Source organism: Rattus rattus, chromosome 1, assembly GCF_011064425.1.
Source record: "Rattus rattus isolate New Zealand chromosome 1, Rrattus_CSIRO_v1, whole genome shotgun sequence".
NCBI classification, from domain to species: Eukaryota; Metazoa; Chordata; class Mammalia; order Rodentia; family Muridae; genus Rattus; species Rattus rattus.
Window position 1 is genome coordinate 40,599,322 of NC_046154.1, and position 26,831 is coordinate 40,626,152.

Below are 26,831 nucleotides of genomic sequence, written 5' to 3' on the forward strand. Positions count from 1 at the left end.
TTCTTATACCTCAGAGAAAGGCATCCAGAAAAGTACATGAAGTTCTGAGAGTCTTTTTGCTTTGCTTGAGGATGAGAGGCATATCAGTGGGCTTGTATTTTGTAACTCATAGGAATAATTCATGGAGTAGGGAAAAATTTGGATATAGAAGATTGGGAGATAATCACAATACCTTATTATTTATAATTTTTAAGGTATTTTCAACTAAAAGAATCCAGGCAGTGGTGGATTCAGGAGGTAGAGGCAGGTGGATCCCTTGAGTTCCAGCCCAGCCTGGTCAACAGAGTAAGTTCTAGGACAGCAGGGGCTACATAGAGAAACCCTGTCTCCAAAACAAACAAATATTTGCAAGAATCATGCATACTTACTATATATACCAAGAAAAATTTATTTACTTTCTCTCTCTTTTTTTTTTTTTTTTTTTTTTGAGTTGGGGACCGAACCCAGGGGCCTTTGGGCTTGCTAGGCAAGCGCTCTACCACTGAGTTAAATCCCCAACCCCTTCTCTCTCTCTTTTGAGTAATATATATTTACTTAGGTTTTCAGCCTGTACTAAGTAAGCTCTGTACTGGTCACATATCATCTAGGGCCAATTTGAATGTTGCTTCTCAGGTGTAATTTTTTTTATGTATCTGAGTACACTGTTGCTGTCTTCAGACACACCAGAAGAGGACACTGGATCCCATTACAGATGGTTGCGAGCCACCATGTGGTCGCTGGGAATTGAACTCGGGACCTCTAGGAAGAACAGTCAGTGCTCTTAACCACTGAGCCACCTCTCCAGCCCTCTCAGTTGCAATTTTAATTGACCTTTGGCTTTTTAGCAGTGTTTGACATTGGTCATTTCCTGCTTGAAATGTCTTTGTCATTTGATTTCTAATCTCTCTGGGTTCACACTATCTCATTGTCCTCTTCTAAGTGGGTTTTACTGTCTCCTCCTCTACTCTCCAGTATCCATGCTTTCAGTGCCTGGCACTGTCATCAGACCACTTGTGTCCTACCTTTGTGAGTGCACTATTTTATTATCTATCTGCTAATCCCTAAGGTGTAGCTCCTGCTCAGATGTTTCCTCTTAACAGTAGCTTTGTATGTTTACTTCCTTTGCAAGGCCTCTGCTTATGTCTTAATCTCTTCCTACTCCTTTTTTCTTATTCTTTTTCACTCTTTGTTTTGTGTTTGTGTTTTTAGACAGGCCGGCACAGGCTGTCCTCCAGCTTGCTAATCCTCCTGTCTCTGCCTCCCAAGTACTAGAATTACAGACCTGTACCACCATGCCCAGTCTGGAGACATTCTTCATTTGTCTTCCTTTCTCAGGGTTCTCTAGAGTCACATATCTTATGGAATGACTCTCTCTCTCTTTCTCTCTCTCTCTCTCTCTCTCTCTATATATATATATATATATATATATATATATATATATATATATATATATATATGGATTTATTGGGATGACTTACAGGCTGCAGTCCAGCTCATCCAACAATGACTGGTTGTGAGCAGAAAGTCCAAGAATCCAGTTAGTTGCTAGTGGCAAGGTACCTGATGGGCCCATGCCAAGGTATGCCCCTGAGTAATTGTGCCAACCACCAGATCTGGTATAAAGCAGTTTTGCCAGGGGGACAGGAGTGGAGTGAAGACCTGGGAAAAGGTTGAGTCAGATGAGTGGACAAGTAGACAAGCAGACAAACAAGGGCAGAGAAGGGGGTGGGGCACGGAGGAGAGAAATCGGGAGAGAGGCAGTGCTGGAACAGAGAGAGGGGTGGGTGGGAGAGGGGGATGAGACGGCCCTTTTATACACAGCCTGACAGCAGCAGGTGATGACTTCAGCCATTGCTGAAGGAATCACCTGTAAGCTAACACATGTTTATAAGAGTTTTTCCGAAAGAGGGTATCAGATCCCCCTGGAACTGGATCTTCAGATGACCATGAGCCACCACGTAGGTGCTGAGAATTGAACTCGAGCCCTCTGGAAAAGTAACCAGTGCACTTGACCCCTGAACCATCTCTGCAGCCTGGGTTTTTTATCTTCTTAGATATTATACCTGTGAGTCTACATAAGTCCTCATGAAAAAGATCTTGCATTTTGTTCATTCATGTCCCATTCTTTTTTAAAACTCATTTTTCATTTCGTTTATGTGTATGGGTGTTTTGCCTGATTTGTCTCTGTTCCATGTGGATGCCTGGTGCACAAGGAGGCCAAGAAAATGTTGAGTCTTCTGAAACTGGAGCTACAGACAGTTATAAGCTGCCATGTGGGTGGTGGGAGTTGAACCCAGGTCTTCTGGAAGAGCAGCCAGTGCTCGATCGCGCTCCCCCCCCCATCCCCGCTGCCCCCCAGTGGATGGAGAGATGATTCAGCAATTGAGAGAACTTGCTGCTCTTGAACAGAACCTGGATTCAGTTCTCAGCCCCAACATCAGGAGGCTCATAACTGCCTATATCTCCAGTTCCAGGGAGTCTGATGTCCTTTTCTGACCCAGTGCTCATGGTACACATACATTCAAGTACGTGAATGCATGCATTAACCACAACTCTTTTTATAAAACTGAGTTTATGAAGTCAAGCATGGTGATCCCAGCATTCGTGAGGTAGAAGCAGGAGGATCAAATTCAAGGCCAACCTCAGCTACATAGCAATTTAAACCCATCTCAACTTTCCCACACACACCCCAAAATAGGTGAACTTTTGGAAGAGTTTATTATATTCTATTTGAGTAGATACAGCTAACCTATGTGGGAGACTAGCAAAGACTAAAATGGCAGAAATAAATAAAGGAAGGAAGAGAAGGGAAGAGAGAAAAAAGAAGAAGGAAGGAAGGAAGAAAAAAGAAAGAAAGAAAGAAAGGAAGGAAGAAAGAAAGGAAGAAAGAAAGAGAGAGAGAGAAATTTGAATTCCAGATAAAGAGCTAAGCTGTCCCCTGCAAGGGACTCTAACTCTCGGGGCCTCAGTTACATGTTTTCAAAGTGTTGGAGCTACTGTGCTGTGAGAGCGGCAAGATGAAACAGGCACAGTATACTTTGTGTTGAGAAATGAGTCCATCTCTGTTCTAAGCCCTTTTCATGGATCACCACCAAAGCATTAATTGCATTTAACTTTGGGACAGACTCAACATTCTTAAAATAGGAAAGAGGGAGACAAACAGACACAGATACAGGCGGTGACATGATCTGGCTTGTCTGTAGTGTTGATTTCCCCGAAGTCCTTTTCCTGAAGGGAGGTAGCATGGTCAGATCTCAGTGAGAATGTTGGTCAGCATCAGCTTCTCTTGAGAACAAACTGTAAGCAAACAAACTATAACATTTCTCTCAGCTTTTATCTATTTAATCATTTATTCATTCATTTATTTATCAGTTTTTATTTGTTTTTGATTTTAGAGGACCTACCTGAGGCAGGGAATGTTGTTTGGGTATTATGTTACCCAAGCTAGCCGCAAACTCGTAAGCTTCCCGTGTCAGGCTCCTGAGTCATTTTTTCAGCTTCTGATATGAATACCAAAGAAGCCCTTAGTATAATAAGAGTCCTGCTGCAAACGAAACAACATGATTAGTTAAGGATATCATCTAGCTGCTTTTTTCTTCTTTTTCTGACCAATATGGAAAACAGTTTACATCTTTAATATTGAGCTGTTTCTTCAAGCCTTCGTGTGGCTCTGAGACCCAGTAGAAAGTTGTTTTAAAGAAAAAGGAATTTATTGCCCTCTGTATAAGATTTTTGGGAGGAGGGGATGAGATTTTTGTTTTGTTTTATTTTTTGTTTTTGATAGAGGACATAGAAGAGCCACGTTAGAGCTTCAGATTATTCAGCCATTGGTTTTCTTTCCCCAGACTCTTTATCCAGACCGAGACGAACAGTCTTCACTAGAGCCATTGAAGGTCGTGAGTTACATTGGCAGGACAGCCACCTACAGCGAATAATCAGCAGTGATATCTATACAGCTCCTGCCTGCCAGCGGGAAAATGAGCGGCTACTCTTTAATTCCCATGGCCAGCCACTGTGGCTAGGTAAGTCTAGCCCTCCTGTGCTCCCAAGAATGTCAGGTCCCAATCCCACCTGTGCCAACAGTGTGGGTCCCAGCAATACGAGCTACTACTTACAGTCTACCCATCTCTCTTGGATCATTTATTCACAATCAGGCCATTTATTTGAGGCCTACTTCATTTGTATGTATGCTTAACTGATGTACACTAATCTCAAGTGGAAACACGTATACTTTCCTTAGGCTTTGGGGAAAAGATAAAGCAGTTGATACACACTGAAGAGTAACAAGGAAGCCATGAGACACCAGTTCACACACTTTCAGTTATCTGTTACTCAGCAACATTATATTCTGCTCAGAATTTATGTATTTTGTTTGCAGGATGGGAACCTAGGAGGTAGTTTGGTCAGTAAGAACCAGGGTTTGATCCCCACGGCCCATGTCAAATAATCCAAGCATGGGGGTGTGTACTTAAAAAATCCCAGCACTGCAGAGGCAGCGACAGCAGATTCCAGCCTAGCTTAACGTAATGGCTAGTTCCAGGCCAGTGAGAGCAAGATGACCTACGTTTGATTGCTGGAGCCTCCATGCAGTCTATGTATGACGTACACATGTTTGAACTCACGTTCATGGAAAACACAAAAACATTTTTAAAATGTTAAGAGGTGGATAATGTCCGAGGACTAACACCCAAGGTTGTCTCTGGACTCCACAGGTATAAGCATACATGTGCATACACATGAGCACACATGAAAACAACACTGTTTGAAACTGCAGTTACCCCATGCTAGGAACTAGGATGCAGTCAGTCTGTTTGTCACCAGGCTGTCTCCTTTCCTCTGTCTCATCTTCCTAGCATCCTTTATGACAGGACAGAAGTGTTTGATCTAGTTTAAACTGCTGCTGCACGAGTTGTCTGGTTTGCATCAGTCTGTCCTTAGCTTCGCTAGAGTGCACCCATTCTAAAATAGAGCTTGGAGCTTAGTGTGATGGTAACTTAACCTCAGAAATTGGGAGTCAGGGTAGGTGGCTCTCTGAGTTTGGTGCTAGTATGGTCTACGTAGTGGGTTCTAGACTAGCTAGGGCTACACAGTGAGACTCTGTTTCCAAACACCGCTAACAAACTAACTAAGCAAGCGAGCTAAGGGGTTGTTACAGTACAGACAGTGACGTACAGCTGGGAGTGGGGAACTACTTCAGTGTCCAACGATATGGAATTGATAAAGCAGTAAAGGAACAGTCAGCGGGGTGACACATATTTATCTTGACTGTTATACAAGCATATTTAACACCATTGAAAAATATTCACAATGTACTGTTAAGTTGAAAACAATAATTATAATATCCCAATTTTATTTAGAAATGAAAAATCTGGATAAATATACATGGAACTGTAAAGAGTCGTTATGAGTTTTTATTTTGTATTTTACTTATTTATATCTTTAAGTCTGCACTTTATGTGTTTATTGTATATATGCTTGTATGTGCACATGTATTTGTGTGTGTGTGGTTACACATTCAGATGTGTGGATGTGGGTGTGAAGGACAGAAGTAGATATCAGGTATCTTTCTCCATCTTTTATTTTGAGACAGATATTTCAGTCTGTCCCTAAACCTGGAGCTTACCAATTTAGCTAGACCAGCCAGCCAGCCAGCCCCAGGGATCCTCCTGCTTCCACCTCCCAGTCCCAGTTATTCTGTAACTTTCAATATTAGCTCTAAAGGAAATGACAAAGCAATTGAAAGGCTTGTTAGGATCATTCCCATTTTGAGAAGTTGATAGCTACTGGGCATGGTGGCACACTCAGGAGGCAGAACCAGCAGATCTCTCTGTACTACCTTTCTAGGCTATCTCCAGCCTTATAGCCTAGCTCTAACTACCTTGGACTGTATGCCATACTCCAAAGAAATTATCTAGACTTTATTAGTTATGATCTTATTTATACATGATTATTCATATATACTCTTTGCTAAGAAAGTCCTCCTTGTTTACCTACCTGTTCATGATCATTCTTGTTCTTCAAGCCTAGTTCAGATATTTTCAGTGTAGGTGTTGTCATGTCAGTGCCTTACAACTGTTTAGATATCAGTCATGAGCACTTAGTGCAGCTGTCGTGTCTTCTCTATTTCTGTATTTCCTTTGCCCAGTGCACTACCTGGCATATAAATAGGTCCTCAGGAGACATAGGGTTACTAAATGAATGTATTAATCATTTGATAATGAAGCTAGCTAGACCTGATAGTACACGCTTAGAATCCCAAAACTTGAAAGCAAGAGGAATCGGGAATTCAAGGCCACCGTCAGCTGCATATCAGAGTTTACAACCAATCTAGGCTACATGAGACCCCCGCCTCTGAAAATAAAGCTAATCATTTGCTGAGGCTTTTCCTTTAGACAGCTAGTTGCTGCCTCCACCAGGTTCCCATAGTGCACATTCACAGAGTCTGCTTTTTAGTGTTCTGATTGTATATCCCTTCTACAATAAACCATCACACTGAGGTTAGAGGAGCCCTTACAAGATGGCTTCTTCCACTTACATCCTCGAAGATAAAAAACACGGTCCCTGTCCTAAAGCAGACGCCAAGTTGAATCCGAGAATTGGACTGAATACAGATCTCTTTGTTAAACATAGGACTTTCCTGATTTGAAATTTTAACTCAAACAAAATATTTTCTTCCTGACTTGTAGAGCATGTACCTACAGCCTGTGCTCGGGTTGACGCGCTGCGATCTCATGGGTATCCAAAAGAGGCTCTCAGACTCACGGTGGCCATCATTAATACTCTGAGGTTGCAGCAGCAGCGGCAGCTGGAGATCTACAAACATCAGAAGAAAGGTATAGTGATTAGGGATCCTCTCACATCCTGGGGTGATAAGGACCTGAAAGAGATAAAAGGATGAAGAAGCTAATTTTCACTCAGTACCATGGGCTTGAGAATTCCAAGTAATTCTACCTGCTGAGTGGAGTGCCTTCCTGCCATTCTGTGACTCTCAGCTTTATTTATTGTCTGTGAAACAGGAACAATGAGCCTGCTTTTCACAGGAAGCTTCCAGGCTTCCTCCTGGAAGACCCATTAAGACCTGGAGAAGATGCCTTTGAACTGAAAAGCTGTCTCCATGTATGCACTGCCAGCCCACAATATAAACTAGAACTGGCTGGGGAGATTGCAATCAGGCCAATCCAGCAAAGACATGACAGTATGGGGAGCTTTTCTTTGACTTTCTGGTCAAGGACTGAGTGAGACTGATTAGGAAATGAAAGCAGAAGGAAAGTACATTCCCTTCTCTCTCTGTCTAAAATTTGAAACCTGCTTATTTCCAGAGTTGTTGCAGAGAGGAACAACAACAATCACAAACCTGGAGGGCTGGGTGGGCCATCCCCTGGATCCCATTGGCTGCCTGTTTCTCACTTTGACTGAGGCCTGCCACCTGAACGATGACAGCTACATGGAGATGTCAGGTACGAGGGTCAGCCTGAGACAAGCCACCTCTCTGCTGTGGCCGTGTGAGCCCTGCTTTCCTGCTGCACCTTACTAGCTTCCTTAGCGGAATAAGAATGGTTAGAGGAACTTTAGGAGTCAGAGGACAAAAGTTCAGAGCAGTCTAGAAGGGGGAGAGAACCTCTATCAGAAATGTGTGTGTTAACGTATTCATAGCAGTGCCCACCTGTAGCCACAGCTACTCTCAGGAGGCTAAAACAGGAAGATCATTTGAGCCCAGGGTTTCAAGGGTAGCTTGGATGGACGGACCGATGGACTGACCGGCTGACTGACTGACTCTCTCTTTCTCCTCTTCCTCTTCTTCCTCCTCTTCTTCCTTCTCCTCCTCCTCCTCCTCCTCTTTCCTCCTCGTCTTTTTTGAGTCAAGTATAGTGGCTCAGGCTTATAATCTCAGCACTTAGGAAGCTCAAGCTGGTGAATTACAACTGAAAAGGTCATTCTGGACCACATAGCACAAGACCCTGCCTCAAAAAACAACAAAACAAAGTAGGGGGCTGAAGAGATAGCTCAGAGGTTAAGAGCAATGTCTGCTCTTCCAGAGGTTGAGTTCAATTCCCAGTAACCACTTAGTGCCTCACATCCTTTTATACTGGGATCCAGTGCCCACTTCTGGCATGCAGGTGTACTTGCTGATAGAGTACTCATACATGTAAAATAAGTAAATCAATCTTTTAAAAAAAACAACAACGTTTCTTTCTTTGAAATCATCTTATCAGATCTTGTTCTAGTTTCCCTTTGACTCCCCAATCCTTGTGATCTCTGCTGAGAGAGTTTAGACAGGGCTGGGTGTGATGGCACATATCTGTAAGCTCACGCATATCTGTAATGTCACACATATCTGTAATCTCATGCATATCTGTAAGCTCACGCATATCTGTAATCCCAGGATTTAGCAGGCAGAGGCAAGAGGAGCTCTATGAGTTTGAGGCTCACTTCGTCTACACGTAGCCAGGGATATATAGTGAGACCCTGTCTCAAAAGCAAACAAATAAAACTAGACCAGCACAATACAGCGTAGTATAGAAGGTCCTTGGACTCTATGAGAGTAGGGTGATACATTCTCAAAGGGAGAGTGTACAGTGGTCAGAGGGGCCACTGCACAGCAAAATACCTTCAGAGAATGAGCAGTGACTAAGAGACTACATTTTTAGGTAGACTTTATATGATTCTGAAACTGCTGGAACAAACATCATCTTCAGATATCATCTTAATGCCTCCCTGTCCAGGTGTTAAGAAAGAAGACAGTTGGTGGTGGTGGCACCTGCCTTTAACCCAGCACTCGGGAGAAAGAGGCAGGTGACCCTCTGAGTTCCAGGACAGCCTGATTACACAGAAAAACCCTATCTTGCAAAACCGGGATGGGGGGAGGAAGAAGAGGAGGAGGAAAGGAAGGAAGGAGGAGGGAAGGAAGGAAGGTGGGAAGGAAGACCATGATAACTCTTTATTCTTTACCGAGAAGCTTCCACCTACCTAAATAGTTATTTTTCTCCTGCATAATAAAATGTCGTTTCTGTACCCAGGGCCAGAGATAAAACTCAATATTCCACCTGCCAACCCAACCCACCTCTGCTTTCATTATTTTTTTTAAAGAGGTGTCAGGTCGCCCTAGATATAGAACAAGAAGTGGCTTTGGGCCACTTGATATAGGTGATAGGAACTGAAGCCACCTCCCCTGGAAGAGCAGTCAAAGCTCTCACTGCTAAGCCACCTCTGCAGCCCTAGAGCCAGTTTTTTTGACCAATAATCAAAACCCTGAAGTTTGAGACCCTCATTTTAGAACTGCCGACGATGAAGGAGTCAGCCCCAGTGACCTTTAAGCCTGTCAGCATCTAGCTAGCTACCTAGCTACACTCTGATTTTCTTTTAATATTCTTCCTCCTAGTGGGTTTATACCAATTTGCCAAATAGAAAAGAGCAGGCTAAGTACCCCATACCAAGGACAGATACGTGGTTGTTCTCCCTTCCCTATGCTATCACTGTGTTGACTTTATTTGCAGTTGCTTTGGTATCAGTATCTCTTACCACACTATCATACTCGCAAGCAGACATTATGGCTACTCTTGATGTGATACTAGCATTACCTGCCACTTGATTGTCTTCCAGAGCTATTTAATAGAAAGGGGGGGGTGGGAATCAAAATCTTTTTTGTTAGTTTTGTTTTTGAAATTATACTATAATTATATTGCCTCTCCCTCCCCGTTCTTCCCTCCAAACCCTTATGCATATCCCCCCTTTTTTATTGGATGTTTTCTTTACTTATATTTCAAGTGTTATCCCCTTTCTCAATTTCCCCTCTGGATCCCCCTATCCCTTCCTTCCTCCCCCTGCCTCTATGAGAGTGTTCACCCACCAATCTACCCACTCCCTCCCATCTCCCAGCCCTAGCATTCCCCTACAGCGGGTGGCAGGGAGGATATCGAGCCTTCACAGAGACAAGGGCCTCTGCTCTCATTGAATGCATACCCTTTTTATTCCCTGTGCTGCTCTTGAACTCAAAGACTCAAGCCATCCTCTCACCAGTGTCCTGAGGAGCTAAAACTACAGGCATATATCATCATACCCAGCTAGGACGTTGGCCCCTAAACACTGTTCATGTCCTGAAGTCCTCAGCGAAGCATATAAAATCCTAATGTAGAAGATGCAAGTGTTTCCAAAGTAAGAGTTAAACTGGATGGACTCAGGTATCTCAGGTATCTTGACCCAAGTCAAGCCAGGACAGGCCCTGATTGTCCTAATCTCTTGTACAGGGACACATCTTTAGTCACCTTCATCTGCACAAGAACACTTAGAGCTTGGAAATTCTGAAGGTGCATTTGCTTCATTTGTTTGCCTGACATACGCTGCTCTTCTGGAGTCAGGCTCTGGAGAAAACTAGAACAGGGAGATGCTCTCATCCCCTAAAGGTGTTCACACTAAGGTAGTGGGAACAGTCACAAAAACAACTCCGATTATATTGTACATTGGCAAAAAATAAGACCATATGCTTCTCTGACTGGCCTAACCAATTTGTGTGTGATATGAAGGAGTGATTTTTCTTTTTTTCTTTTTTCCACGTGGAAAGGTTTAATGAGAGAAGAAGAGTAGAAGAGGGAAGGAACAAAGGAGGCCGGCCATGGGCACGTGGAGGGAAAGCAGGGGTGGGCAGGTAGAGAGAAGGGACAGGGAAGAGGACAAGAGAGCAGAGAAGAGAGAGGAAGAGCAAGAGAGAAAGAGCTGGAGTGATTGTTCTTTTTTTGTGGTTCTATCTTTTTTCGATGTATTTTTCTTACTGTGTCGAGGCTCTGGTTTAGCTTTATAATAACTATTAAGCAACTGATATTCCAAAGTGGGACAGGCAGAGACACAGAAAACCCACTAGAGCTGTCCTAAAGAACTTGGTCCCCTTGCTGTTCTCAGATGTGAATGAAAGCAGAGTTCCTGTCTACCAGCACGTCCCTGTGGCTTCTGGCTGCCCAAGTAGCAATGAGTCGTACCTGTCATTGGCCCTGGAAGTCGCCCTCATGGGCATGGGTCAACAGAGGGTGATGCCTGAAGGCCTCTATGCACAGGACAAGGTGTGCCGTAATGAGGAGCAACTCCTGAGCCAACTCCAGGAGCTGCAGCTGGATGAGGAGCTAGTTCAGACCCTGCGGAAACAGTGCATCTTACTGCTGGAAGGTAAGGAGGAAGGGGGCTGTGGTAACAAGGCCATTAGTTATGACTCTGGGCTCCCCTCTCTGACATAGCACACTCAGAAATATTTATGACATTAAAGAGTAATGAAGGTTAGCATATAACCTCAGCTGGGTTCCTGGGCTCCCAAGTCTAGGCTAGAATAGGCATAAGAAAATAAACCAACAAACACCTAAATAACTGGCTGGCTCATCTTCTTCCTTCAGGAGGCCCCTTCAGCGGTCTAGGAGAAGTTATCCACCGGGAGAGTGTTCCCATGCACACCTTTGCAAAGTATTTGTTCTCAGCTCTGCTGCCTCATGATCCAGACCTGTCTTATAAGTTAGCCTTACGTGCCATGAGGTGGGTAGCCCATGTCTAGCCTGATTGCCTCCGCGAATGCAGATGTCTTCGGTGCCGCATCCTCTGCCTATCCCACTCCCCTTTCTCCCTTTGTGTCTTTTCCCAAACCAGGGCCTAGGTATTGTCACATGATCTAGGCACGGGGACTCTTTATTAATGAAATACTTGACCCCTCCACATATTTAGGGTAAATTGCCCCAAGATATAATAGCTACGTTGCCTCCCTGTTTTGGAAGCACTTGGTTATCCTGAGAAGGGATTTATATCCTAGCACAACTCCATCAGTCATGGGTCCTGGTTCAGGTCCCCAGAGGAGTGTAGGAGGAGCAGAGATAAATATGTATACTCCAAGACCCAGCCAGAAACAAAGCTCTGAGAACCTTGTTTTCAAACGAGAGTAAGATTCTTGGTTTACATGTAGATCTGTAGGATGTAGCAGACCATACAGAGAAAGAATTTTAGTTAGGCCATAAGACTGAGAGGACTGTTGAGCTAAAAGGGAAATTCCTTGGCATATGTTTCTTATGCTCTTCAAAATAGCCCTGTGGCACTCTATGTGCCTGTCAAATCTCTTTATAGTGGAAACTGTTCAGCTTGAGGTTTCCAAGTACCCACCTGCCTGGCATGTATTGTAGGTTTAAAACCATCAAAGCCTGTCTTTCCCTAACCAATTCCTCCCTAGCAGAAAGCAAACTTCTCTAAAGGGGGTCACAATGGCCAGAGTCTAAATGAAACTGACGGCGGTTTTCCTGGGTCTTGTAGGTTACCTGTTCTAGAAAACTCGTCTTCTGCAAGCGACCCTGCCCACCCGCATCACAGGGTGTCGGTGGTGCCCAGCCGTTATCCTCGCTGGCTCACTCTCGGGCACTTGGAATCACAGCAGTGTGAACTGGCCTCCACCATGCTGACTGCTGCCAAAGGTAAGCACAGGAGACATCAGATCCAACATCTCTACAAGCCTACCAGCCAGGGCCGGAAGTCTCCTGAAAAGGAGAAGCCATGTGTTCTGTGTTGACAGGAGCAGTGGGGATCTTCATGCTGACTGTTCACTAGAAAGAGCACCTGGATTCAGAGCATAATTCTGCCTTAGTTACTTTAAAATAGTAAGACCCTGAATCAAATGATTTTTACTTTTCTTAAAAAAATGTATTTCACACTGTGTGTCTGTGTCCATGAGTCCCAGTGTTCAGTGAAGTTAGAGGTTTCTGATGCCCTCAAAGGTGGAGTTACAGGAGGTTTTGAGCCCCCTGACATGGGTTCTACAAACTGAACTTGGGTAAGAGCAATATATTCTCTAACCAAAACCCATCTCTCTAGCTCCAAATTTTATTTGTTTATGTTTACTTGTTTTTTTTATTGTTTGTTTGAGACAGGGTTTCTCTGTACAGGCCTAGCTGTCTTAGAACTCACTCTGTAGCCCCAGATTCACCCAGATCCTCCTTGCCTCTACCTCCCAAGTGCTGAGATTAAAGGTGTGCACTGCCATACATGGCCTCATAATCGAATGATTTTTAAGTTAATTTCTAAATGTAATCTTCCATCTGATCAAGTCAGTTTCCAATCTCAACTTCAAAATCTATAAAATGGAGATCATTGTTGGTGGCGTCTCAGCCTCAAAGACTTATAACTCTCCATACTACATCAGAGTTGTGATTATTCGACCATACTTGGTCAAAGGATACAGCATGACTGTGCCCCGGGAGCGGGTGTAGTCCTGTTAGCTCTGCAGGCTTCATCACAAAAGAAGAGAAGAGAAGCTTGAAACAAAGAGCTGCAGTAAAGTACCAGCTGCGTGGACTCGGAGTATCTTGTACCAGGAAACTGTGGACATTTATTTTAAGATGTCTTTTTTTCTTTCTCTTTTGTTTCTTAAGACAGGATTTCTCTGTGTAGCCCTGGCTGTCCTGGAACTTGCTCTGTAGACCAAGTTGGCCTCGAACTCAGATCCACCTGCCTCTGCTTTCCTAATGTTGGGGTTAAAGGCCATTCACCCCACTGCCCAGCTATCTTTTTTTTTTTTTTTTTTTTTAATTAAAAATATCTTGGTGGTAATGCCTTCAGAAGCCAGAAGAGGCATCAGATCCCAGGGAGCTGGAATTACAAGCTTTGGAAGGTGCCTGATATGGTTGTCGGGATACAAACTTAGGTCTTTTTTTTTTTTTTCTTTTTTTCGGAGCTGGGGACCGAACCCAGGGCCTTGCGGTTGTTAGGCAAGCGCTCTACCGCTGAGCCAAATCCCCAACCCCACAAACTTAGGTCTTAATGCTAGAGCAGCAAGTGCTCTTAGCTAACGAGCTGTCTCTCCAGCCCTTGAACTTGCCCTTTATGGATGTTTTTGAAGATAAACTCAGAAATCATAGATCTGTAGCATGGAAGTTTATTTCTTTAGCCACGTAAAGTTGTGGCAAAATAACATTATTTTGCGACCATCAATGTTAATATTAATATAATAGTATTTTATATATTTATATATAGTAGTATATATTTCTGTGTCAGTAAGACACAAAGTGTTAATATCTCCAAGTTCATAATCCCTCAGATCATCAAGGACACTCTTGATTATAAAAGTGTGTTTCCAACCCAATGTAAGAACTTATATCCCACATAATACAAAGAATTTTTAAACTTATTCGGAGGCTGGGGCTGCAGCCCAGTTGGTAGAGTATATGCCTAGCATGCTTGAAGCCCTGGGTTTGAGCTCCAGCACCGAATAAATCAGGCCTTGCAGTACACATCTATAATCACAGCATTCAGGAGGGGAATTAAGGAGGATCAGGAGTTCAAGGTCAGACTCTGCTACATAAGTTCAAGGCCATCCTGGGATACATGAGACAGTCCAATTTTAAAACTTACTAAAGCCAGCAGTAGCACACACCTTTAATCCTAGTACTCAGGAGGCAGAGGCAGAAAGCTCTCTGAGTTTGAGGCCAGCCTGGTCTACAGAATAAATTACTAGGAAATTTTAAATTAAATCAAGATACCAATATACACTGTTAGAATAGCTAAGATCAAGACATTGGCAACAGTTTGGAACAAAAGAAATGTTCATTGCTGAGGGAATGTAAATACACAGCCACTTTGGAAGACAGTTTTTTAACAAAACCAAATGTAGCTTTAGCATATTTCCAGCAGTCATATTCCTAGGTATTACCCAAAAGAGTCAAAAATATATACATCCCCAAACCTGCACAGGAATACTCACATGTCTACTCATAATTGCCCCCAAAGTAACCAAAATGTTCTTCACAACTGTGATATATATCCATACAATGGAATACTATCTAGCAATAAAAGAAGATAAGGGGTTGGGGATTTGGCTCAGTGGTAGAGCGCTTGCCTAGGAAGCGCAAGGTCCTGGGTTCGGTCCCCAGCCCCGGGGGGGGAAAAAAAAAAAAAGTGATAAAAGAAGATAAACTTCACCCACAAAGGATCCTCAATATGTGTTGCATATTGCAAGAAGCCAATCTGAAAAAGCTATGTGATTCCAACTATATAAAATTATAGTTACCAGGGTCCGGGAGAAATGGGGAAAGGTTTGAAGAACACAGGAGTTTTTAGGGCAGTGAAACTAGCCTGTATAACATCGCGATTATGGACTCATGGAACTGTGTAACATAAGACAATGTACTTTAAAGTATGAACTCCACTTAATATTTCAGTTGTGTCACCAAATATTTTTGGGAGAGAGGAGGGGCTGGAGTGATAGCTCAGTGGAAGAGCACTGGCTGCTCTTCCAGAGGACCTGGACTTAGTTCTCAGCATCCATATGGTGGCTCACATCTTCCAGTTGCAGGGAACTTAAGGCCCTCTTCTGACCTCTGTGGGTTCCAGATGCACACACATCACACAGCAGATCTATATATGGTGGTAAAACACCAATATACACAAAATAAAATAACCTTTAGAAAAAGGTGGAAGAGGTGGATTCGTGTGGTGTCTAGAAACAGAAAGAACCACCGTGCATTAGAGGAGACAGCTTGATAAACCAGAGAGATGGTAGCATTCAGAAACATTGGGTTTAAATTAGCATAATTCAACTCGTATTTGCTGTAATCAGTTTATTGTCTTAGGGAAACTCAAATGAAATCCTGCCTCCATCTTTTTCCAATGACTACAGGGGATACACTGAGGCTACGAACTATTCTGGAAGCAATACAGAAGCACATCCATTCTTCCTCCCTCATCTTCAAACTAGCTCAAGATGCATTCAAGATTGCTACTCCCACAGACAGCAGTACAGACAGCACTCTGCTCAACGTAGCCCTGGAGCTGGGGTTACAGGTACGAGTATGACAGCACTGTCCCCACTTGAGATTTCTAGAGTAGTGATAAGTGGCAGAAGGTATCTGTCTTAGTCAGGGTTTCTAGTACTCATAAAGCACCATGACCAAGAAGCAAGTTGGGGAGGAAAGGGTTTATTCAGCTTACATAGTCACATTGCTGCTCATCACCAAAGGAAGTCAAGACTGGAACTCAGGTCAGGAAGCAGGAGCTGATGCAGAGGCCATGGAGGGATGTTACTTACTGGCTTGCTTGAGTTCCAGTCCTGACTTGAGGGTAGAGGAAATACAGAATGGGTAGCAGAGGAAGGGAGTTACAAATACCAGCTTAGGCCACGTGACCAGTTGCAGAAATGAGGATTATGAAGTAATATGAATGTCTCTTTTATTTTGTTAAGAACACATTTGTCGAAGCGCAAGGCCCTGGGTTCGGTCCCCAGCTCCGAAAAAAAAAAACCAAAAAAAAAAAAAAAAAAAAAAGAACACATTTGTCTTTCTTCCAGTTTCTTTAACATCAACTAGTATTTAAGTTTCGATACTAAAAGAATGTTCCCAAGGGACATTGCCCATTTTAAGTTCACAAATGTGTTTGCGATTGTACGAGGAACAGTTATATCGTGTTAGGTGTATTCATGACCTTGTTTCATGTGTCAAGTTGACAAGGGGTAGATTGTAGTGGCTATTCCTAATCGTCAACTTGACTGTATCTGGAATGAACTACAATCCAGAATTGGAGGGCTCACCTCCAGTCTTGAGGCTGGGAGATACAAGTTTCTGACCTGGATCTTGGCACGGAGATCTTGAGACATAGTGGCCATGAATCCCAGGAGACTAAGGCAAAGGGATCTCGGAGTTCAAGGTCATCTGGGACAGTATTCAAGGGGATGAACATGAGACAGTCTTCCAGAATATAATTCTAGGGTACACAGAAAGTAAGGACTGTATAAAAGTAGCCTCCATTTTAAAGTTAAGGCCAGAAGTAAAATAGCTTTAGGCACTATAGGGTCCCCATCTTCTCTATCTCTACCTTCCTCCAAGTCAATCAAGGTATGATAAGAGTCTTATCTGTTGTCGGTCTTGAGGAAGTCCCATGTCTAGTGAGAGGGGTAGGGAGAAATTAAACATACTACAGAGAGAAAAGACCACTAATTCAGTAATGCAAAACCCTTGTTATTGAGCTGGGAATGTATCTCATTTGGTAGAGTGCTTACCTACACAAAATAAGATCTCAGGATGGACCTACTATTGCATAAACTGGGCATGGTGGGATACTGTGTGTCGGTGCTGGGGAGGTAGAGGCAGAAGGATTAGAAGTTTTAGGTCATGGAGAATTGAAGGCCAGCCTGGGCTACATGAGACCCTGTCTCAAGCAATCAAAAAGTACCTATTGCGGGGTTGGGGATTTAGCTCAGTGGTAGAGCGCTTGCCTAGCAAGCACAAGGCCCTGGGTTTGGTCCCCAGCTCCGGGGGAAAAAAAAAAGTACCTATTGCATAAAAGAATAGTATGAGGTAGAGGGAGGAGAGGATCTTACCTGTTAAGCATGGCTGACTGGAAATGCCTCTTTTGTGTCTAGGTGATGCGCATGACCTTATCAACCCTTAATTGGAGGCGCCGAGAGATGGTTCGATGGCTGGTTACTTGTGCTACAGAAGTGGGTGAGTCTCACACCTCCCTCTTCTCCTGGGGAGTTTCTAGGCCTGCCTTTTGGGACAGGACAGGGAGTCCCTAGAGCTGTCATATTTCTATGCTGGTAGCCTGGGAAAGGATGTGCTGCTAGAAGATGGCCTTGGTTCATCAGCCTAAGCTGTCACTGCTTGGACCATATCCTGATGTCCTCAGCACTTTGACCCTCTGTGATTAGAGAAATGTCTAAGAGAATGCATTTCAGTCACCAGTCCTCATGTGCTCCCTAGGGCGGGAGTCAGTTCAGTGGTTTGGTCCCAGTCTCTGTCTATGCTTCTGAAAAACCACAGACAACTTGGAGGCATAGGAACAATTCTAGAACCCAAAGCCCCAACACAAGACTCTCCTCAAAGGCACTACTTCAGCTAGAATCCTTAGGGAAACCTAGGGCCCCACCTTGAGGCAGACAAACCTGGGGCTCTGTTGCTTCGTCTTTATGAAGGGCCGCGAGTGCAGCAGAAAGCTTCGGCTCTGGGCTGGGATGGGAAGAGACCCCAAATAGGGTCTGGCCATTTGGGATGCTCCCCTTATTCTGGTTTGCCTCAGATCATCCCAGGGCTGCTAAGGAATAGGGAGAAGTCATCTGCAGGCCAAGTTCAGACCCCAAATGGTCATCTGGGCAGACTTGGATTAGGACCAAGTAGCCACTGCTGACCTCAGGTTCTCCTTGACAGGTGTGCGGGCCCTGGTGAGCATCTTGCAGAGCTGGTACACACTCTTCACCCCGACCGAGGCTACAAGTATTGTGGCTGCCACAGCTGTATCCCATACCACTATCCTGCGCCTCAGTCTTGACTATCCACAGCGGGAGGAACTGGCTAGCTGTGCTCGCACACTGGCCCTACAGTGTGCTATGAAGGATCCACAGAGCTGTGCCTTATCAGCTCTTACACTTTGTGAGAAAGACCACATTGCCTTTGAGGCAGCCTACCAGATTGCCATAGATGCTGCCGCCGGTGGCATGACTCATTCACAGCTGTTCACCATTGCCCGCTACATGGAGCTCCGTGGCTACCCGCTACGTGCCTTCAAGCTGGCCTCACTGGCCATGAGCCATCTTAACCTGGCCTACAACCAGGACACCCATCCAGCCATCAATGATGTGCTCTGGGCTTGTGCTCTCAGCCACTCTCTGGGCAAGAATGAACTAGCAGCTCTCATCCCCCTGGTGGTGAAGAGTGTGCACTGCGCTACAGTGCTTTCTGATATCCTGCGTCGGTGCACAGTGACTGCACCAGGCCTGGCAGGCATCCCAGGCCGGCGCAGCTCTGGAAAGCTCATGTCAACAGACAAAGCTCCACTGCGCCAGCTACTGGATGCAACCATCAATGCCTACATCAATACCACACATTCCCGTCTGACACACATCAGTCCTCGCCACTATGGAGAGTTCATTGAGTTTCTGAGCAAGGCTCGTGAAACCTTCCTACTGCCCCAGGATGGTCACTTGCAATTTGCCCAATTCATTGACAACCTCAAACAGATATACAAAGGCAAGAAGAAGCTGATGCTGCTGGTTCGGGAGCGCTTCGGCTGAGAAAGTGGATAGCTTGCTGCTAGGGCAGCCTGGGCTCCCAGGTCAGGACAAGGACTCTGAAACATCTGTCTACCCTGAGAGGACTCAGTACTTGTGGCTGAGCCGAAAGTACCACAGACCTAAGGATGGGGAGAGTCCACCTTTAGCCAGTATTCCCGCCTTGGCAAGCTTCTCACTCCAGCCCTACTATTCCTGGAGGAGCTGGACCCTGCAGACCGGTCGAAGCCCCCACAACATGTCACCTCACGCCCCTATATCCTGCGTGTCCTGGCCATTGGCCCCACTCCCTTGGCAAACACAGAACACTGTTCCGTCTCAGGGATTGCTTAACCAGAGAAAACAGAAGCATTTATGGTACTGTAAATACTATAGTATATGTGTTGTCAAGCATTGTAAAGCTGTAACTATTTATAATTCCGACTCTGATTTGACGGGCACTTAAAGCAGCTGTGGGTGGGAGGAGAGGCTTGTTTTCTGAGGAGACTCACAACCATTTCTCAGGTTTCCCGTACAGAGTATATGCTGTTGGCAGTGGATAAGTGGGGGCAGCAGGGAGAGAAATAGACAGTTGAAATCCAAGTCTTGTCTGTGCAGAAACTGTGGCCTGAAGATAGGACAACTAGCCTAGTGGTCATTAAGGGCAGAGGTCAAGAGTGGGCTTAGATATTTGCCTCACAAAGTTGTGAGCACTGAAGCTCCTGCCTCTGCCTCACACACTCCAGGAACCTGAGGAACACCTGAGGAACAAGTGCCAGGAAAAGACAAAGGTCCAGGAAGCCACTGAGCTTAGAAGATGCATCTGCTCTGGTCACCCTTGTTAGAGAATCTGCGTTCATCTCCAGGCTGTATGTGTGCATATCTGTATGAACATGTGTCTGTGTACAGATACACGTGTGCATGCCTGTGTCACTTCTGTTGTGTGACATGCGTTAGGCTGGGTTTCATTTGTGTGTGATAATGCATACCTACATGTTAAGTATACCCATGTCTTCATGTTTAATGTATGTGTGCGTATCTAGGCTCACACGGGTACCTGTGTATAAACATGTTTGTCTCTTGAGTGTATGCCTGCTGACCATGATGTGTCTTTATGTGAGCAGTCTCTCCATGTAGTCTGTCAGTGTCTTCACACTTGAGGATCTGCATGAGTGTGCCTTCTTTCTGCCAACTCTCTCTTGCCCATCCATTCCTTAGTCTCCTGCTAGCCAAGCATTGTTACACATCTCTATGCCTCCTGTTTACCTTCTCTCAGCAAACACGTTTCTAAGCACGTGTCCCCCTGCTCTTAAGACTGGCCACTTTCACTCCATGGTTCTTTTTTTACACAAACATGTTTTCTTCCTCCAACTCTCTACCTCAGACTTCCTCTGCCTACTTTCATCATAATCCCATTGGTAGCTCTTATGGAGGCTAAGGCTGGTATTCCTTTAGCCTTGCCCTCTTAATTTCTAGTTCTAGCGGATAAGCCCCATCTTAGCCCATGCTGATCTCCACAGTGTATCATATTCGTACTACTTCATGACCCCTCTGCTTAGCTGGAATTGTAGGAGGTAGCAAGGGCATTCAGAAGACTCAGTTGGAAACAGGTGTCTTCGGCGTTTACTGTTGTGTCTTAGTTCCTGGGTTGGGTGGGGTTTGATAGGGAGGGGGTAGCTAGAGTATGAACTAAGGACCTTTCTGTCTGATTTACTTTATTTTTCTCTTTGAAAACTACTTGTCATCTTTTTAATTCCAAGCTGACCAGTAAGTTGTATCCGCTGTTCGTGGCTACTAATGTGTTACTGTCCAGCCAAGGGCCCACACTGTCTCAGCCCAATGGGTTGGCAGACAAAGGGGAAGCCACTTCCATTTCCCCCATCATGATTGCCCTTTTTTAGCAAGTATGTGAACTCAGTGCTTTTCTATGAATAAATCATGGATCACAGAAAAGATTTTTCTAAAAGCAGAAATTGTGTTCTCTCAGTAAATGAGGCCCTTATCTCCTTTGACGGGACAGGGAGTTGGTTGGGCTTAAACAGAGATATACAGTAATGGACAGATGGAAGATTCCTCACATTACACCCACATCCATAGTTCCAAGGCACCTCAAAACTGTCCTAGGAAACAGTACTCTCCCAATATCATATGATTATCAGGAGCACAAGATTCTGAGTAAATCAGTGGGTATACTCAGAAAACAATGCACAATGAACTTAAATGCCAGAGGCCCTTTGGCGTCAGAGACCTTAGCTGGACAGCCTAAGGCTCCAATCCTAAGCAACTTAGCTCTTTATCTTTCTACCCTCCCCTACTGTGGTATCAAAACTAAAGTCTCCTTAGCCCCTATTTACCTTAGCTCCTCTTGCCTCCTGAACTCTGCACTGTTTTAGCATCTTCTGTGCCCCTTTTGAACTCTCTTCTTCCTTCTGAGACACAAAGACCTAAGTTACAGGTACCCCAACCCTTGTCTTTAAATGCCATAGCCCCAACTACCTGGAACGCTGTACCTAGTATTACCTCAATCCTGAGCTTGGATGGCTGATAGCATAACGGTAGTCTGAGCCTGGTGCTAATGCTATATGTAGTGCATGCTCACTTCTTCACTGATACCTGAGCCCTACACTTGGCTAGACTATGCACAGGAAGCTTGACAAAAGGAACGAAGGAGCTAGGCCTAGTGGTATGCGCCTTTAATTCCAGCACTTGAGAGGCAGGTAGGTGGATCTCTGCGAGTTTGAGGCCTTCAGCGCGCGTGTACATGCGTGTGTGCATGCGTGTGTGCGTGCGTGCGTGTGTGAGAGAGAGAGAGAGAGAGAATTGGGCAGGAGGAGTGTGGAGGGTGTGGGGCTTCAGAAAGACCTGAGGACAAGGACATAAGCCTTTACAAACAAAGCAGCACGCCAGACTCCAACTCTGGAAGTTTTATTCTCCTGGAAACAATCTGTGTCGGTGGTACTTGAGCAGAAAAGCTCATACTCAATTCTGTCGAAGCAGGCGTGAGTGTTTGTGTACTGCATCCACAAAGGCTCCTACGTGTTCTGGGTCCATGTCAGGGTAAAGCCCATGCCCTAGGTTGGCAATGTAGCGCTGTGGCCCAAAGTCATCCAGCATCTGCTGCACCAGTCGACCAATCTCTTCCTAGAGAACCAAGAGAGTACTGTCCATAGGAGAGGCCAGCAACGCTGTATTCTCCCTATATATATATATGCACAGGAGTGCTTCTACACAGGGTTACTGTCAGTAACAACATCTATCAGAAGCCTCATATGTCTCAGATATTAAGAAAACAGAAGTGAGGAGCCTGCGAGATGGTTTGGCAGGTCAGGTGCTTGCTATGCAACCCTGATGACCTCAGTTCAATCACTAGGACCATAAAAAGATAGACGATAACTGACTCCACAAAGCTGTACTCTAACCTCCTTATATGCAGCATAGCATACAGACCCAACACACAATAACAATAGTAAATATTACCAAAATTACAAATGAGAGCTGGGTGTGATGGGTATATCCATAATCCTGGCACTTTCAAGGCCAGCCTCAGCAACACAGTGAGGTTGAGGCTAACCTGGGCTACATGAGACTCTGTCTCAAAAAAGAGAGGCAGGGTTAGGGACTTAACTCAGTAGTAAAAAGCTTTCCCAGCAAGCACAAGGCTCTGGGTTGGGTCCTTAGTTTCAAGGAGTGTCCGTGAGGGTTCAAATGGACAGCCACAAAAATAAAATTTAAATTTTAAAAATGTCCTGTTTTCTTAGAGTTTACATTGTGTGTATAGAATAGAGGAGAGGGGAAACAGGTGTAATAAAACCATACATACATGATCACCCAGCCATTGCACATTGCGCAGAGAAAACCTTGTACACACATGTTGCACCCAGTTATTACCTCAGATGCATACAGGGCACAGGGATCCAGGTTCCCCTGCAGAGTCACTGTCTTTCCAACACGTTCCCTAGAAGCAGAGGCACCGCCACATTCTCACCACTGTACTGTTTGGGGATTTTACCCCCTCCACCTCAGCCTCTCCTGCCCACTTCTCCCTCACTCACCGGGCTTTCTTTGGAGCCACTGTCCAGTCAAGTCCAACTACCTCATAGCCAGCCTGGGCCAGCTCTTCCAGGGCAAAATGTCCATCCTTGGCAAAGATGATCTGGAGAGAAAGCAGATCTGACACTAAGCCTCTCTTGGGTGTGCTTCTGCTGCCCTCAAGTGGTGATTTCAGTCTCTGCAGGCTGAGAGCTGCACCCTTCACTCAGCCTGTCCCAGTCCTCACCATGGGCACTGGTGCCAGGCCCGCCTTCTGCAACCCAGCCTTCACTCGCTTGGCCACATCACGGATGTAAGGCAGTGCAAACTTGCTGAAGAGCTCGGAGCCAAGATGTCCTGCGTGGGACTCAAAGAGCTGCAATGCCTGTAAATAGGTGATAAAAACACACAAAGAGGAAGTACCTCAGGCTCCACATACACGTGACTTTGGTGACACATTCTCCTCAGGTGAGCTCAATTTCAAAAGTTTTGCCTTAAAGAAAAAAAATGACACATTCCCCAAAGATACACAAGAGAGGCTGGAGGATGGCTCAATTCCTGCTCTTCCAGAGGTTTTGAGTTCAATTAAAGCAACCAAAAAACAACCATCCATAATGGGATTGATGCCACTTCAGCCAATCTGAACACAGTGTACTCAGATAAACAAATAAATAAAAAAAAAGGAAGGAAGGATACACAAGAGAAACAAACAAAAAAAAAGGAAGGAAGGAAGGAAGGAAGGAAGGGAAAGAAAGAAAGAAAGAAAGAAAGAAAGAAAGAAAAGAAAGAAAGAAAGGGGAGAGAGACAGACAGGTAGTGAGTGGCACACACGACTTTAACCCCAGCAGTTGGGGGACAGAAGCAGGTGAATCAAAAAAAAAAAAGTTTTACCTTCTCCAGATCCTAACAGCAACTTTACACTGCAAATACTAAGACCTTAAAGTCCGGCTGACAGCTTCAGGAAGGGCTAAGGAATGGTTCTCAACCTGTGGGTCACAACCCCTTTGGGGTGGATTGACCCTTTCACAAAGATCAGATATCCTACAAATCAGATGTTTACGATTCACAACAGAGCAAAGTTACAGCTATGAAGTAACAACAAAGTAATTTTACAGTTGGGGTCACCACACCGTGAGGAACTGTATTAAAGGGTGACAGTATCAGAAGGTTGAGAACCACTTAGATACTCTAACCAGATCACTGGAGGAAAAGTAACACCCCTCATTTCTCCAGTTTAGGAAACCATTGCCTTGGATCCTCATAGACCAAGCTGCAACCTATTTGTCCCTAAGACTCACCTGAGCACCAGCAGCTACTTGTCCTATTAGATATGGGACCAGAGCATCAGTGAGTATGCCAAGCAGCTTGTGACTGGCCAGTGGCTTCTGATAGAGCCATCGCTTGGCCTGAGCCATGGTACTTGAACTGCCGCCTTCAACCATGTACGTCATCAGGGTCCACTGCAGAAAGATGCAGATGGCAGGACATAGAATTCTTTGTCTATTCCAGACCTAGCCTGATCTCTTCATGCTCCTGTCCACACCCCTGTGCCACATTACCGGAGCACCAGCAAAGCCAATCAGTGGCACACGTCCAGCCAGCTGTTGTCGGGTAAGGGTGATGGCTTGGAACACATAGCCTAACTCTGAAGCCACTGCTGCTGGATCCCGTAGACGCTCTAAGTCCCGCTCTTCTCTTAATGGCTCTGGAAAGCTGGGTCCTTTGCCAGGTACCATGGTCACCTCCATGCCCAGTGCCTTAAGGGGGATAAAATATCCGGGTACACAACTTGGAACTCAGAGGGAAGGGTTCTGTTCAACACATGCAACAAAGAAAAGGCTGGACCCCGCCCCCCCTGTAAACTCCATTCCTAGTGTTTTCCTCTTCCCACTTCTGAAATTATCTTGAAACCTGATAGGACAGAGGATTTGCAATGAGTGCATTCCTCTCTCCCCCTTTTTTAAAGCCCACATTCCAGGATTAGGATTGAGTACCTGGGGTACAACAAGGATGTCAGAGAAAATTATAGCAGCATCCAGAGGAAACCTTCGCAGTGGCTGCAGGGAATAGCAAATAGGTTAGTAAGGCCACCCACTGAGGGCATAAACCCCACCCTCGTTTGTGGGGCCCTCACCTGCAGAGTCAGTTCACAGCAAGCCTCAGGAGATCTACAGGTGCTAAAGAAGTCCTGGGCAGCCCTGGTTTCCCTAAACTCTACAAGAGGAGATGGAGAACAGGACTCAACCATGAGGTCTTCCAAAGTTACCATCTTCCCCTGAAGAATTTCACCAACTAGAATTTCAGGTTTTATCTAGACCACAGCTTTACCCCTGACCTGGTAAGTAGCGGCCTGCTTGTCTCATGCACCAAACAGGAGTATAGTCTGTTTCCTCTCCCCAGGCTGCTCTCAAGAACGTGTCATTCTTCAGCTCCGGGAAATTCTGGAGTCTGGGGATGAGATGGAATGTACAGGAGTAAATGTCATTATGCTAGACCGTGGTTTGGGGAAGGCGTGGGTTCAGTCAGGCCGCTATCTGCCTCCTCCAGGCCTGCTTGCTAACCATGGCTCCCCACCCACACCTCCTCCCCTCTATCAAGTTGCACACAAGTTTCCAGGAGAAGGGCCCCACTAGGGCCTCTTTCCTACACATTTGTCCACTTTCCCAAACTCAAAGAAACTGGAGGGACTAGGGAAGTGGAAAGAAAATCCAGTAAGGAAGTTTGGGGAAAGGGAGTTAATTTCAGGTAAGCTTCTGAAGCTGAGGTCCCCAAACCAAGAGAGAAAGGATCAAAGCTGATGGTCCCAGGTGCCAGTTAGTTCTGAGTCACCTAGAAAGGAAGTCTTGGAATGCAGTCCCGCAAGGTAGTCCGTGGAATGGAGACTGCGGGAAGAGGGGGGCAGGGAACGAAAAGGTTCCGTTCCATGATTGGAAGATATGGAATCTCCGCGACTTGGGTTGGTGCTTGGAGATCTCCAGAAAAATAAGAGTTTAAGGACATATCCCTGAATTGGAAGACTCGGATCAGAAAGCAACGTAGCTACAGCGCGTGCAACAGAAAACTCACCCCAAGCCGTTCGCCTCCATGGTAAACAGTATCTGAGCGGTCACAGCTTTAATCTGAGTCTCCGCCCCTACAGTCCAGGCCCCGCCCCTTCCTGAAGAGAACCATGGGCGGCGCCATATTGAGAACCACGTGACCAGCCCAGTGACAGCTGTGGGGCTGCCTTCCCCGCTGCCCGTAGGACCCCATCAATTTTTCACCGTAAAGTCCACTGTGGCGACGCAGTAACAAATGACCCAAAGGAAAGTTTAAACTTTTCTCATCTGTGGTCTAGAAATACTGAAGACTTAGCACAGGCCTCGCTCTCACTCCCGTTCATAAGTCTAACAATGTTGTTTGGCAAATGAACGGTGCAGAAGGTTGTAAAGGAGCCGAAGATTTTAGAGTCCACATGTACATTACTAACCAATTTGTAGGAATGATAGAGTGCTGCTCAAGACAGGGACTGCTCTACCAATCGTTTAAACCAAAACTTGGCAATCACATTTAAGTGGGCAACAATTATTAGTCTTCTGGAATTAGAAGCAACAAATAGCGTCCATCCAGAGTGATTGTACATTTCTGTCAGTGACTGAACATTTAGTCATGCGCCCCCTAGGACAGATAGTTGAGCAATTTTTATGAGATTTCTCAAGTCTGGCGTGGTAGCTCACGCTTTTAATCCCAGCAGTCGGATGGTAGAGGTGCGAGGATCTTTTAAGTTTGAGGTCAATCTGGTCTACAAAGTGAGTTCCAGTACAATCAAAGCTACACAGAGAAACCCTGTCTCAAC

General features: G+C 45.1%; 2 protein-coding genes across 2 annotated transcripts in view; one reads left to right on the plus strand and one right to left on the minus strand.

Moving 5' to 3' along the window:
• The window catches only part of Zswim5 (zinc finger SWIM-type containing 5), a 108,048-nt gene extending 87,108 nt beyond the window's left edge, over nucleotides 1-20,940 (plus strand). The window contains 9 exon segments of the mRNA XM_032899755.1: nucleotides 3,825-4,001; nucleotides 6,666-6,812; nucleotides 7,299-7,436; nucleotides 10,873-11,133; nucleotides 11,355-11,490; nucleotides 12,253-12,410; nucleotides 15,608-15,771; nucleotides 17,345-17,426; nucleotides 18,129-20,940. Coding sequence (XP_032755646.1) covers nucleotides 3,825-4,001; nucleotides 6,666-6,812; nucleotides 7,299-7,436; nucleotides 10,873-11,133; nucleotides 11,355-11,490; nucleotides 12,253-12,410; nucleotides 15,608-15,771; nucleotides 17,345-17,426; nucleotides 18,129-18,991 — 2,126 coding nt within the window. The 3' untranslated portion in view covers nucleotides 18,992-20,940.
• Nucleotides 20,941-21,882: 942 nt separating this feature from the next.
• On the minus strand, nucleotides 21,883-26,160 carry Urod (uroporphyrinogen decarboxylase). The gene is made up of 10 exons (XM_032899760.1): nucleotides 26,063-26,160; nucleotides 25,332-25,444; nucleotides 25,131-25,210; nucleotides 24,991-25,053; nucleotides 24,556-24,753; nucleotides 24,295-24,456; nucleotides 23,244-23,381; nucleotides 23,020-23,120; nucleotides 22,856-22,922; nucleotides 21,883-22,108 (listed from the first exon to the last, which is right to left on the minus strand). The coding sequence occupies exons 1-10, from the start codon at nucleotides 26,080-26,082 to the stop codon at nucleotides 21,947-21,949; spliced, it is 1,104 nt and encodes a 367-aa protein (XP_032755651.1). The 5' UTR covers nucleotides 26,083-26,160; the 3' UTR covers nucleotides 21,883-21,946.
• Between the last annotated feature and the right edge of the window lie 671 nt (nucleotides 26,161-26,831).

Excerpts from the sequence above, each read along its gene's own strand:
- Urod (XM_032899760.1), bottom strand. The coding sequence starts at position 26,082 with ATGGAGGCGAACGGCTTGGG. Across the intron at positions 23,121-23,243 it reads GCCTGGCACCAGTGCCCATG|ATCATCTTTGCCAAGGATGG; the intron begins GTGAGGACTGGG and ends CTTTCTCTCCAG. Across the intron at positions 22,923-23,019 it reads GTGGCTCCAAAGAAAGCCCG|GGAACGTGTTGGAAAGACAG; the intron begins GTGAGTGAGGGA and ends CTCTGCTTCTAG.